General features: G+C 35.0%; 4 protein-coding genes across 4 annotated transcripts; all 4 read left to right on the top strand.

Moving 5' to 3' along the window:
- Positions 1 to 1,341: 1,341 nt before the first annotated feature.
- On the top strand, positions 1,342 to 3,256 carry LOC17885449 (cytochrome P450 71B26). Its single transcript, XM_006292361.2, has 3 exons — positions 1,342 to 1,691; positions 1,768 to 2,348; positions 2,433 to 3,256. The coding sequence occupies exons 1-3, from the start codon at positions 1,382 to 1,384 to the stop codon at positions 3,045 to 3,047; spliced, it is 1,506 nt and encodes a 501-aa protein (XP_006292423.1). The 5' UTR covers positions 1,342 to 1,381; the 3' UTR covers positions 3,048 to 3,256.
- A 2,478-nt stretch (positions 3,257 to 5,734) lies between these two features.
- Positions 5,735 to 7,646, top strand: LOC17886874 (cytochrome P450 71B26). Its single transcript, XM_006292302.2, has 3 exons — positions 5,735 to 6,098; positions 6,171 to 6,751; positions 6,824 to 7,646. The coding sequence occupies exons 1-3, from the start codon at positions 5,792 to 5,794 to the stop codon at positions 7,436 to 7,438; spliced, it is 1,503 nt and encodes a 500-aa protein (XP_006292364.1). The 5' UTR covers positions 5,735 to 5,791; the 3' UTR covers positions 7,439 to 7,646.
- A 1,765-nt stretch (positions 7,647 to 9,411) lies between these two features.
- LOC17887454 (cytochrome P450 71B26) lies at positions 9,412 to 11,239 on the top strand. The gene is made up of 3 exons (XM_006290886.2): positions 9,412 to 9,749; positions 9,830 to 10,410; positions 10,498 to 11,239. The coding sequence occupies exons 1-3, from the start codon at positions 9,443 to 9,445 to the stop codon at positions 11,113 to 11,115; spliced, it is 1,506 nt and encodes a 501-aa protein (XP_006290948.1). The 5' UTR covers positions 9,412 to 9,442; the 3' UTR covers positions 11,116 to 11,239.
- A 248-nt stretch (positions 11,240 to 11,487) lies between these two features.
- Positions 11,488 to 12,998, top strand: LOC17887080 (cytochrome P450 71B4). The gene is given in 4 exon segments (XM_023782283.1): positions 11,488 to 11,807; positions 11,809 to 12,088; positions 12,090 to 12,413; positions 12,819 to 12,998. Coding segments are annotated over 4 exon segments (1,104 nt in total).
- Positions 12,999 to 13,203: the final 205 nt, after the last annotated feature.

The following is a 13,203-nucleotide window of genomic DNA, read 5'->3' as shown; positions in this document are numbered from 1 at the left end:
ATTTAGTCATATACTTAAATGGGGTAATTTCAAAAAATACCCCTTTTCATATACCTCTTTTTAAAAATACCCCCTTTTCAAACTTTATCAAAAAACCCACTAAAAATGTTGAAATTTATCCAAATATGTGTGTAAGCTTATAAATATATACACAAATTACCTTTATATGTGTATAAAACTTTATATACCTTTCATAAATAGCGTAAAAATAAATTATAAAAAGCTTATAAAAACCTTATAAAAACCGTATAAATCCTTTTAAAAACCTTATAAAACTTATAAAAATAATTTAAAACTATTTAAAACATTTTAAAATATTTGTATCGAATCTCCCAGTAGTAGTTATTATATAGAAGTACCTTATAAACTATATAAAACTTTATAATTTTTTATATTTAAAAAGGGGTATTTTTGAAAATGGATAGATAAAGGGGGTATTTTTAAAAAGGTGTACACCAAAAGGGGTATTTCTCAAAAATTCTCTTAAACAAATAACATGTAAAAATGTCATAAGCATTTAAATTTATTTAATCTATTTTTTATAAGTAATAAATAAATTCAAATAATTAAATAAATATACAACAACCCGCGCATATGCGCGGGACGTTACCTAGTAGTACATAAAAGCTAAGTTCAGCAGAGTATATACATTTTTTTTTGCTTTGTTTAAAATTGACAAGGGTCGTAATTAATTATTAAACGTACACAAATCATTTTAGTCAAGATTTACAAGAAGGAATCTCCTTTTTCTTTGTACAAATGGGCTCATATATATACTGTATATATAATGATTCTCGTTTTTGACCCTAGTAATTTTCGTTTGGATTGATGAAGTTATTTCTTATGAAATAACGTTTTACAAAATTACAAGTGCATCACCTATAATAACATTTGGGTCAAAGTCCAGTTAACCAAGTCCAAGTGGTCTGCATGCAGTACATGCACAAGGTCAAGGTGAACTGCGACTCGACTCTCACGTGATTACACTTTGGCCACCATATGAAAATAACTTTCTCTCCATCGCTAAACATCTTGGATTATGATTAGTTAACGTTAAATATGTGTGTATGATACAACTTTTTTTAATTTATTTAGGCAATTATTGTGGTTGAAATGTCCAATTCCTATGGATTTCCATGATTCAGTCGTTATTGTGGACCGTACGTATTGGTATACTATACTAATTTCAATATAACTACTCGTTATTAACGTGAGTACTTAACGTGGCTTAGCTAGCCTCTCTTTTGTCTTCATCAATTATTATAATCTTACGTTCATATTTTGATGACTACTTCATAATGGAGTGTAACATTTCCCAAAGTTGTATATATTAAGGCATGAGCTTTCTTCATAACTCGGGAAAAAACAATATAATATACTGATGGCTAACGTTTTGATTTTGTCACTTCTCTCCCTAATCATCATCTTTCTTCTTCTCACCGCCTTGAAACGTGCAAAGCGACGGCAACTTCAATCAATACCGTCTCCTCCTGGTTTCCCTATCATCGGAAACTTACATCAGCTCGGAGAATTACCACATCAGTCTCTATGGAAACTCTCAAACAAGTATGGTCCTATCATGTTTTTGAAGCTTGGAAATGTCCCAACAGTCACACTTTCTTCCTCTGAGACAGCAAAACAAGCTCTAAGAGATCATGACCTCCTTTGTTGTACCCGTCCTTCCTTAGCAGGTTCTATATAAATCATTTCACAACTCCACATACTAAAGTTTTGTATTGTTACTTCATTCATCTCTCAACTCATCAGGGGGTAGAGAGCTCTCTTACAACAACCGGGACATATCTTTCTCTCCTTACAATGATTACTGGAAAGAACTAAGGAAGCTATGCACTCAAGAGATCTTTAGTGCTAAAAATATTCAGTTAACTCAACCCATCAAGGACGAGGAGGTCAAGAAACTGATTGATTCGATCACGGAATCAGCTTCTCAAAAGACTCCGATCAACCTGAACGAGAAGTGTCTTGCTTTAACTGTAAGTATAGTATGTAGGACAGCCTTTGGTGTGAGTTTTGAGGGAACTGTGCTTAGCAATGACAGGTTCAACAAGTTAATCCGTGAAGCTTTCGAGATGATGGGAAGTTTCTCTGCCTCAGATTATATTCCGTACGTTGGTTGGATCATTGACTGGTTCACTGGTTTGCAAGGGCGGAGAGAAAAAAGCGCGAAAGACCTCGATGCATTCTATGAACAAATTATTGATAAGCATAAAGAGGAAAAGGAAGTAGAGAATGAAGATTTTGTGGACTCACTCTTAAGATTGGAGAAAGAAGAAGCTGTTATTGGAAATGGCAAGTTCACAAGAAATAATGTTAAAGCAATCTTGATGGTAACTTATAAAACATTCAAATTAAAATCCAATGGTAACATGTTCAGTAAACAATCTTTACTAAGTAATAACTTCTTGTAACAGGACATTCTTTTAGCGGGGATTGAAACTTCTGCAGGAACCATGACATGGGTGATGGCAGAACTTGCGAGGAACCCACGAGTGATGAGGAAAGTTCAATCTGAAATCCGAAACAGATTTGGGAAGAGAGAACTAATCAGCTTGGAAGACATAGATCAACTACACTACTTGAAAATGGTGATTAAAGAAACATGGAGGCTACATCCTCCAGCACCTCTTCTGCTCCCAAGAGAAGTAATGTCTGAATTTGAGATCAACGGCTACAAGATTGAAGCCAAGACACAGATTCATGTCAACGTATGGGCTATCGGGCGTGATCCCGATACCTGGAAAGACCCGGAGGAGTTTCTTCCCGAGAGGTTTCTTGATAGTAACATTGATACAAAAGGACAGAGCTTTGAGTTGTTACCGTTTGGGGGCGGCCGGAGAATGTGTCCTGCGATGTACTTGGGGACAGTAATGGTGGAGTTTGGTATGGCGAATATGTTGTATCATTTTGACTGGAAGTTACCAGAAGGCATGGTTGTTGAAGATGTTGACGTGGACGAAGCTCCTGGACTCACTGTGAACAAGAAAAATGATCTTCTGCTTGTGCCAGCGAAGTATTTGGATAACTGATCTCTTGAATGCTTGATCTAAGTTCATCATGCTCGATTATACATAAACAGAACACGCAGTCTGAAGTTCCTCTGTTTCTTTTAGAAGTGTTTATGGAAGTGTCTAAGAGAAACTTTTCATTTGTAACGTAACTTGTACGTCAACTGCAAAATGAGCTTTACGATCATCTTCAAATATGAAACTAAGAATTGCTCATTGGGTTGAATTGATTATGCTCATCGTGAAAAGAACTAACTCCACAAGTGTATTACGCGGTCGAAGTCCTCATTAAAGACCCGTAATCCAAGTATCAGATTTGATTTAAGACATTATATGTTAGGGTTAGGGTACCAAATTTTTTTTTTTTTTTGTTCTTTCTTTATAATTAATAAAAATATTTGTTTTTATTTTTTAATGCATTGTTGATTATTATTGAAAGGAAAAAATAAAGGGCGTATAAGTTGTAACGGTTCATCTCAAAGAGAGCCATATAAGTTGTAACGATGTCAAAAAAAAAAAAAGAGCGAAGTGATATACATTTTTTTTTGAAAAATAATAATAAAAATTTTGTAAATAGAGAAAGAGCAAGTGACCTAATAGTTCTCACCTCTGTTTTGCTTTTTCACCAGATCCGGGTTCGAATCCGGTCCCTCTCAAAGAGAGACTTATAATTTGTAATGTTGTCGAAAAAAACAAATTTGTAAACAATTGAAAACGATATAAAGATGCATCATCCGACAATACATAAACCAAGAGCACAAACAAGAAGACATTTTTTAAAGATTCTGAGAAATTAATATATCCTACACAATTACATGTTTTCACATGGATAGTTATAAGTTTGCTGATTTGCTGTATTAGATTAAAAAAAAGTAATAATAAAGTGCTACATATAACACAATCAATTAATCAAAGTTTCTCTTGATCGTTTGGTGGTTAAGTAGTAACAAGATCTACTTAATCCAGTTATTTGACTAGCGCAAGCCTGAGAAATTACTTTGGATGCAAATCTGATTTGTTCTAACTTTTATATTCAAATACATTTGAATAGAATACATATAATGTAACATAGTAGTTTTTTTGGCTGAATAAATTTTATATTCATATAAATAAAGAGTGCTACATAAATATAACACTGGTTTATTAAAAATCTTCGTGAAAAGCTGGATCTAGTTGTAGCTGATTCATTGATCTAGACCCATCCTTTCTCGCCTCAAATAAAATATATCAATCAGTGATCGTGGACGATATTGTGGCCTAGCTAGTGATGTCAATCTTGCCTCATCTTTTGTTTATGCGTTAGTTGTGCTCTTATCCTTAGATTAGGGTGATTGGTTGAACAGATATATAAATCCAGATACTCAACAAACTGGCAAGTGTTGCTAACCGCGGTTAATGGTTACTGGCCGAACCGGCTCGAGAGTTTCATGGCGAGGTACTTGTTTCAAACTGCCATCTACACTATTTGGAAAGAGCGGAATGGACGACGTCATGGTGAGTCTCCTAATACCGCAGCTCGGCTCATAGACTCAATCGGCAAACAAATATGGAATTGCTTTTCCTCCATTAAGCTTATGGGAGATAGGCGATATGACGGTGGATTGCAACTTTGGTTCGCTTCAAGAGTTTTTTCTTAATTCCTTCTGTTTTTCTAGTTTTCAAAAAATTTTAAATCTCCTGATGCACTAGTTGTACAAAAGCTATTTTTCTTGAATATAATTTAACATTAGATTAAAAAAAAATAAAAAAATAAGGGGATCTATAGCTTAGTTTAAATTTGAGAGTTCTATAGTTAATCTGGGACACTAGTTACATGATAATATTTTCATTTTGAATTACCAAATACTAGTAAAGAAGTTTTTTTTGGTAATAATAGAGAATGTCACAATTTTTTTGCATAGATTTTAAGGATTTGACTTGAATATTTAATCATCTTTGATGATCTACATAGTATGTTTTCTCTGTAATTACTTCACGATCTACATCTTGGTTTTAAAGTTATTTCTAATAAATTCCGACGGAATTATTGTACATTAGTGACAGTGTTATATCAACTTTTACTAAATAATGCGCTAATACAGTAAAATCCTTATTCCATCAGAAATTTTGAGACGGCTGCTCTATTATATATATGAACACGTATACGGTATATGTGCATAATTATGTGATGTGACCTTGTGTTCCAAAGTCAGCGAATTTTATTACGACAAATGTGAACCATGTATCAAAGATATTTTCAAAGTCTCATCATTGACAAATAAAACAAAATACGAACGCTATAGACGACGTAAAACAAAGGACCGTATACGTTATTTATTCGCAAAGTCGAGTCGTGAAAATGTCGAAAACTTCAACAAAAGTGTATACGTTGTTTATTTATTTTTGTCAAACAATAGATCATATAGTTAGTTAATGTTTACGTTTTTTTTTTTTTGTTTTTTTTTTAAAACCAGTTGATGTGATACGTTTGTATCATAATAACATAACTTTTTTTTTTTTTGTCAAACGACAGATCATAGTTGATGTATACATTTATATGTAGTATAAAAAAAACATTTTACCTATTCTACAAAACTAGTCTTGGGTCACTCTAGTTACAAGAAACAAAAAAAGTTTACTTTTATTTTGGGTTCATATTGTCAAAGTCAATTTCAAATCAATTAATAAATTAGTGAGGTGCGTATTACTTGAAGTTGTATATATATTTTGGTGTCAATCAATTTATATTTCGCTTTCTATAATCACTAAAACAAAATAATACACAAATGGCTAACATTTGGATTCTATCACTTCTCTTCTCAATCATCTCTCTTCTTCCCACCGCCTTGAAACGCACAAATAAGGGGAAGCACCGACAAATACCATCTCCTCCTGGTTTACCTATAATCGGAAACTTACATCAGCTCGGAGAATTACCACATCAGTCTTTATGGAACCTCTCAAAGAAGTATGGTCCTGTCATGCTTTTGAAGCTTGGAAATGTCCCAGCAGTCATACTTTCTTCCACCGAGACAGCAAAACAAGCTCTAAGAGACCATGACATCCATTGTTGTAGCCGTCCTTCTTTAGTAGGTACTATACAAATCAGTTCACATTTATACTAAAGTCTTGAAATGTTGCTTCATTCATATCTTACTCCTTTAGGGGGAAGACAACTCTCTTACAACCACCGGGACATATCTTTCTCTCCTTATAATGATTACTGGAAAGAACTAAGGAAGCTTTGTACTCAAGAAATCTTTAGTGCTAAAAATATTCACAAAACTCAACCCATCAAAGACTTGGAGGTCAAGAAACTAATCGATTCAATCGCGGAATCAGCTTCTCATAAGACTCCGGTAAACCTGAACAAGAAGTTTCTTGCTTTAAATGTAAGTATAGTATGCAAGTCAGCCTTTGGTGTGAACTTTGAGGGAACTGTGCTTAGCAATGATAGGTTCAAGGAGTTAATGCGTGAAACATTCGAGATGTTGGGAAGTTTCTCTGCCTCAGATTTTGTTCCCTATATCGGTTGGATCATCGACAGGTTAACTGGTTTGCAAGGAAGGAGAGCAAAAAACGCGCAAGATCTCGATGCGTTCTATGAACAAATTATTGATCTGCATAAAGGGGAAAAGGAAGTAGGTAGTGAAGATTTTGTGGACTCACTTTTGAGATTGGAGAAAGAAGAAACTGTTGTTGGAAATGACAAGTTCACAAGAAATAATGTTAAAGCAATCTTGATGGTAACTAATAACACATTCAAAATCCAATGGTAAGATATTTTGTCACAATACCTAACTTAGTACTTGTAACAGGACATTCTTTTAGCGGGCATTGAAACCTCTGCAATAAGCATGATATGGGCGATGACAGAACTTGCGAGGAACCCACGAGTGATGAGTAAAGTCCAATCTGAAATCCGAAACAAATGTGGGAAGAGAGAACTAATCAGATACGAAGACATAGATCAACTTCATTACTTGAAAATGGTGATTAAAGAATCATGGAGGCTACATCCTCCAGCACCTCTTCTGCTTCCAAGAGAAGTAATATCTGAATTCGAGATCGATGGCTACAAGATTCAACCAAAGACACAGATTCATGTCAATGTATGGGCTATCGGGCGTGATCCTGATACCTGGAAAGACCCGGATGAGTTCCTTCCCGAGAGGTTTCTTGATAGTAACATTGATACAAAAGGACAGAGCTTTGAGCTATTACCATTTGGGAGCGGTCGGAGAATTTGTCCAGCAGTTTACATGGGGACAACAATGGTGGAGTTTGGCTTGGCAAATCTTTTGTATCATTTTGACTGGGAGTTACCAGATGGCATGGCTGTAGAACATATAGACTTGGAAGACGCTCCTGGACTCGGTGCCAACAAGAAAAACGATCTTCTACTTGTCCCATCTCATTTTTACTACTTATAACACCGCTTCTCTTTAACTTTGTTGATAACTTGATGCTTTGGTCTTAGGCTCTTAGCTTTTTAGCGCTCATTTGTTTTCATGGTTTTGTTAAACTTGTTTCTCCTTCTTTTTTATCGATCTCTCTCTACGTTTTAATCTTCACCATCGTATGTGTATGTACTCAAACTTCAAATTTCGTCAAAGCCTTCTAAAGCTTCCAATTCTTGAATCAGTTCTTTCTTTCTATATAGAAAACTAGAACAGAGATTTCTATATCAAATTTGCTCTAAATCCGAAAAATAAAAATGATTTGATTTTCCTGTTCAAAGAAATTACATATATAATTATGGTCATACATTATTTTATTTCACAGTAGTGCATCCACATACTTTTTAGCATCGTCTTGACGAAGAAATAGTGATAAAGCCGTATGGATTTCACTTCATTATTAATCAGTTTCAACGATCCATAGAGACTCACACGTTGCTTTCAAATCATATCTAATAAATTACGACGAAATTACATCATTTTGACGATATAATTTTGGTTATAAAAATTGAACTGAAAGAAACGACGAAACACTAATTAAGGTCGCCTTGTGACGACTCTATTATATATGAACACGCATTATGTGCAACAAAAATCATGTGATGTTTATATGTGACGTCGCCTTGTGATTTTTTTTTGTATTCAGAGATTTTATTACGATCAATGTGAACCATGAGTCAAGATATTTTTAGGTCTCGTCATTGACAAAAGTTGAAAAAGAAAAGACAATATCAAAATTTTTATATAGTTATTTTAAGTCCGATTGATTTGAGGATTGAACAGTATTTCAAAAAACATGTTTGAAGCACTTCAGGTCCACTCGCAGTGTTCATACGATAGAACCATAGCCAAAGTGTACGTAATGAGTTTATGGTCTTTAAATGAGAGCTAGTTGCTACCACACATGTAAATTTACCAGTCAAAATTTTCAGCAACTTCTAAAACTACAGTAATACAACCTCCTAACTTATGACCCTATTTGGTTAAACAGGTTGCTAGTAAAATTACATGTGAAGAAAAACAAAAAAAGACAATGTATAAGAAAATCGGAAAAAAACTGAAGTGGTCGGTTAATAACGCTTTGTATAAGAAAATTGTAAACGAAATCTGTATAAAAAACTGAGAATAACCTTTTAATAACGCTTTTGTTATAGTTTTTGTGATCGGTAATTGTCAAATTACAACCTAAACCAAAATGATTCATGATTACTAATCAATGCCATTGTAAAAATAAAAAAAGTTCTAATTTTCTCTGGAAAAGTGGATATCTAGGTTTTTCACTCATTTAGTTGACATGAAATAAAGGTCCATTTATATATGCTTAATTATCTCTATCTTTTGTCAAACCCAACTTGGCGGCCACTTCCACTAACATTCACTATTTGGTTTATAAAAGATATATTACTACTTATCATGGCAAAGTAGTGAAAATTTCCAAAACTTAACAAAGTAGCAAAAATTTCCAAAACTTAATACAAAATTATTAGGTGTATACGTTTCGAGTATAATAACATAACAATACGTTTATACATATTTTTGTCAAATTATCAAGTCGACTTCAATCAATTAACCGACATTTTTTGGCCACTTCCATTAATCCACTATTTGGTTTATTAAAATTATATTATTTATGATGGCAAAGTAGTGAAAAGTTTCTAATCTTCTACAAAATTCCACGGTTAAGTCATTGTTGATTAATTACATAAACAAAAAAAGAAAAAAACTAAACAAATTAGGTTTTGCCCAAAAACAAAAACAAAAAAAAAACAAATTAGGTTAGCCATCTCTTATCTCGTCTCTGTTTTATACTCATCAAACATTTTGGTAGTTGTATTTATTTTGGAGGATTTTTGTTTTTTCTGTAAAATTATTAACTCGAACTCAATTAAATTAGTGACGTGAACAATACGCGAACTTGTATATATAGTAAGGCATGATGAGAGCTTTCTATCACCACTAAAACAAAATAATAAACAAATGGCTAACGTTTGGATTCTATCACTCTTCTCCCTAATCATCTTTCTTCTTCTCGTTGCCTTCAAACGCACAAATCAGGGGAAGCACCGACAAATACCATCTCCTCCTGGTTTTCCGATCATCGGAAACTTACACCAGCTTGGAGCATTGCAACATCAGTCTCTATGGAACCTCTCAAACAAGTATGGTCCTGTAATGCTTTTGAAGCTAGGAAAAGTCCCAACAGTTGTACTTTCTTCCTCTGAAACAGCGAAACAAGCTCTAAAAGACCATGACCTCCATTGTTGTAGCCGTCCTCCCTCGGCAGGTACGTATTGTATATCTCACACAACACACATTGACACTGTAGTTCTGAATTTTTACTTCATTCCTCTCTTAACTCATCAGGGGCAAGAGAGCTCTCTTACAACTATCTTGATATGTCTTCCTCTCCTTATAATGATTACTGGAAAGAACTAAGGAAGCTATGTGCTCAAGAACTCTTGAGTACTCACAAAATCCAATCGATTCAGCCCATTAAGGACGAGGAGGTCAAGAAAGTGATTGATTCAATCGCGGAGTCAGCTTCTCTCAAAGATCCGGTTAACTTGAGCAAGAAGTTTCTTGCTTTAACTTCAAGTGTAGTTTGCAGGGCAGCCTTTGGTGTGAGTTTTGAGGGAACCGTGCTTAACAGTGACAGATTCAATAAGTTAGTCCGAGATGCTTTCGAGATGTTGGGAAGCTTCTCTGCCTCAGATTTTTTCCCATATGTCGGATGGATCATTGATCTGTTCAAAGGTTTACAAGGGTGGAGAGAAAAAAGCGTACAAGACTTTGATGCCTTCTATGAACAAATGTTTGATCTGCATAACAAGGAAAAAGAACAAGCAAGTGAAGATTTCGTGGATCTGCTCTTGAGGTTTGAGAAAGAAGAAACTTTTGTTGGAAATGACAAGCTCACACGAAACCATATCAAAGCAATATTGATGGTAACAATATTATGAACGTTAATCGAAAGATTATTTACTAATATTAACATTCATGTTTTTTTTTTTTTAACATTTCTTGTAAAACAGAACGTTCTTTTAGGAGGGATTGATACTTCAGCAATAACAATGACATGGGCAATGGCAGAACTTGCCAAGAACCCTAGAGTCATGAATAAAGTTCAATCCGAAATCAGAAGCCAAATCAAGAACAAAGAAAGAATCAGCTTCGACGACACTGATAAGCTCGAGTACCTGAAAATGGTGATCAAAGAAACATGGAGGTTACATCCACCAGTACCTCTTCTACTACCAAGAGAAGTAATGACCGAGTTCAAGATCAATGGCTACACGATTCCAGCCAAGACACGACTTTTTGTGAATATATGGGCTATTGGACGTGATCCTGATACCTGGAAAGATCCTGAAATGTTTCTCCCTGAAAGGTTTATGGATAGTAACATTGATGCAAAAGGACAGAACTTTGAGCTCTTGTCGTTTGGGAGTGGTAGGAGAATTTGTCCTGGAATGTACATGGGAGCAACAATGGTTGAGTTTGGCTTAGCTAATCTGTTGTATCACTTTGACTGGAAATTACCAGAAGGCATGGCTGTTGGAGATATCGATATGGAAGAAGCTCCTGGACTTAGTGTAAGCAAAAAAAATGAGCTTTTACTTGTTCCTGTGAAGAAGTACTTAGACCATTGATCACGTAATCCTTAAGTTGTACTAATTTGATTCTGTAATTTTGCATTATTATATTCTCGTCTTTTAAAACTGTATTAAAATATCAAAAACAATTCTCATCTTATAAACTGTACTCTTTAAAATAGGGTTTATCTCTAGTCTTTACACGTATAGTATGAGTACGATAATATTTTAACCTCACACGCTCAATCTTCATCTCGAAGCTTATCCTCAGGGACGACACTAAACGACGTTAAACTTTGTATATATCAAAACCAAACTGTGTTTCCTTATATCAAAACGTCTTCTCGGACTCGGTGAAAGCGAGACTAGTTGTTTTGTATTAAATGCTCTGTTTCTCTGTCTCCGAAAAAAAACAAAAGAACGAAAATAATGGCGATTCTTCTGTCTTTCTTCTTACGTCTATTCCCTCCTGTTCTCTTGTTCGTAATCTACACCAAGAAGATAAAAGACTCAAGCCAGAAACTTTCTCCTAGCCCACCAAAGCTTCCGTTCATCGGGAACCTACTCCAGCTTCGAGGATTGCTTCATAGATGTCTTCACGATCTCTCCAAGATTTATGGACCGGTGATGCATCTCAGTCTAGGGTTTGTCCCAGTTGTGGTAATCTCATCAAGTGAAGCAGCTGAAGAAGTTCTAAAAACCCATGACCTAGAGTGTTGCACACGTCCCAAGGCTCTTGGCATGCATGCAGACATGTAATGGTAAAGACATTGGTTTTGCGTTATACGGTGAGGAATGGAGAGAATTGCGGAAGCTTGCTGTTCTCGAGTTCTTCAACATGAAAAAGGTCAGATCTTTTAGGTATATTAGAGAGGAAGAAAATGACTTGATGATCAAGAAACTGAAAGAATCAGCTTTGAAGCAATCTCCGGTGGATTTGTGCAAAACACTTTTCTTTCTGTCTTCTAGTATCATATTTAGATCAGCCTTCGGACAGAACTTCTCGGAAACCAAACATATCAATAAGGAAAAAGATTGAAGAATTGATGTTTGAAGCTCTAACAAATATGTCATTCAAATATTACGATCTCTTCCCTACTGCGCTTGGCCTTGGATGGTTTATGGACTTTATTTTAGGAGAACACAAGAGACTTCATAACATTTTCGTCGAGGTTGATACTTTTATCAAGAAAGTGGTTGATGGTCATTTGAAGATTAAACCAAAAAAAAAAAAAACTAAATACTGTCCTGATATCATTGATGTGATGTTGGAAATGGCACACAAGCACGAACAAGATGATTCTTTCAAGCTCACAGTTGATCATCTCCATAGAGTCGTCTCAGTAAGCATATTAGTTTTAGTTCGTGATTCTTGAATCTAATCCTGACCTAATCATCTTTCTTGACCAATCCTGACCTAGTCTTCTTTGATTGGAGATTACCGGAGGAAAATAAAGACATGGACATGGAAGAAGCTGGTGATGTCACCATCGTAAGAAAAGTTCCTCTTGAGCTTTTTCCTATTACTCCCAATGATAGTGTCACATAGTCTTAAGAAAACTCTGTAATAGATGCAGAGCTTGGACTAGAGTTATGTTTTTCATGAATAAAACTAGATATGGATACGGTTACTGCTTCCTCGGATTCTTTTTGATATATATCATCCGGATGTCACATGTCAAATTGCAATTGAAATAAATCAATTCCCCTCACGACATATAGCGTAGACAACAGTTTGAAATAGATAACGAGCAGTGAAGCTCTCTGGAGTAGACACAAACGCCATTATCATGATTTTTGCAATTGCGGAGGTCATGAGTGGAAACCCTAGAGTAATGAAAAAAGCTCAAGACGAGATCCAAACTTGCACTGGAGTCAAACAGGAAGAAAGAATCGTGGAAGAAGAACTCAATAAGGTTCAATATTTACATCATATTTGACTATGAGATTCCAACTTAAAACTATGTAATTGGTAATGAGCAAGAAATCCAATTTCATACTTGTCAGGATCCTACTCAAGTATATTTTTATTCAGGCATAAATTAATGGACCAACTATTGGGCCGGGCTGATTTTGGATTGGGTTGAGTATATGCCGATTGAGCTTTAATACCGTATTAAATAGTGAGTTTTCAACTTAAAACTA

Source organism: Capsella rubella, unplaced genomic scaffold, assembly GCF_000375325.1.
Source record: "Capsella rubella cultivar Monte Gargano unplaced genomic scaffold, Caprub1_0 scaffold_5, whole genome shotgun sequence".
Classification (NCBI taxonomy): domain Eukaryota; kingdom Viridiplantae; phylum Streptophyta; class Magnoliopsida; order Brassicales; family Brassicaceae; genus Capsella; species Capsella rubella.
This window is presented reverse-complemented; position numbering and strand designations above follow the sequence as displayed.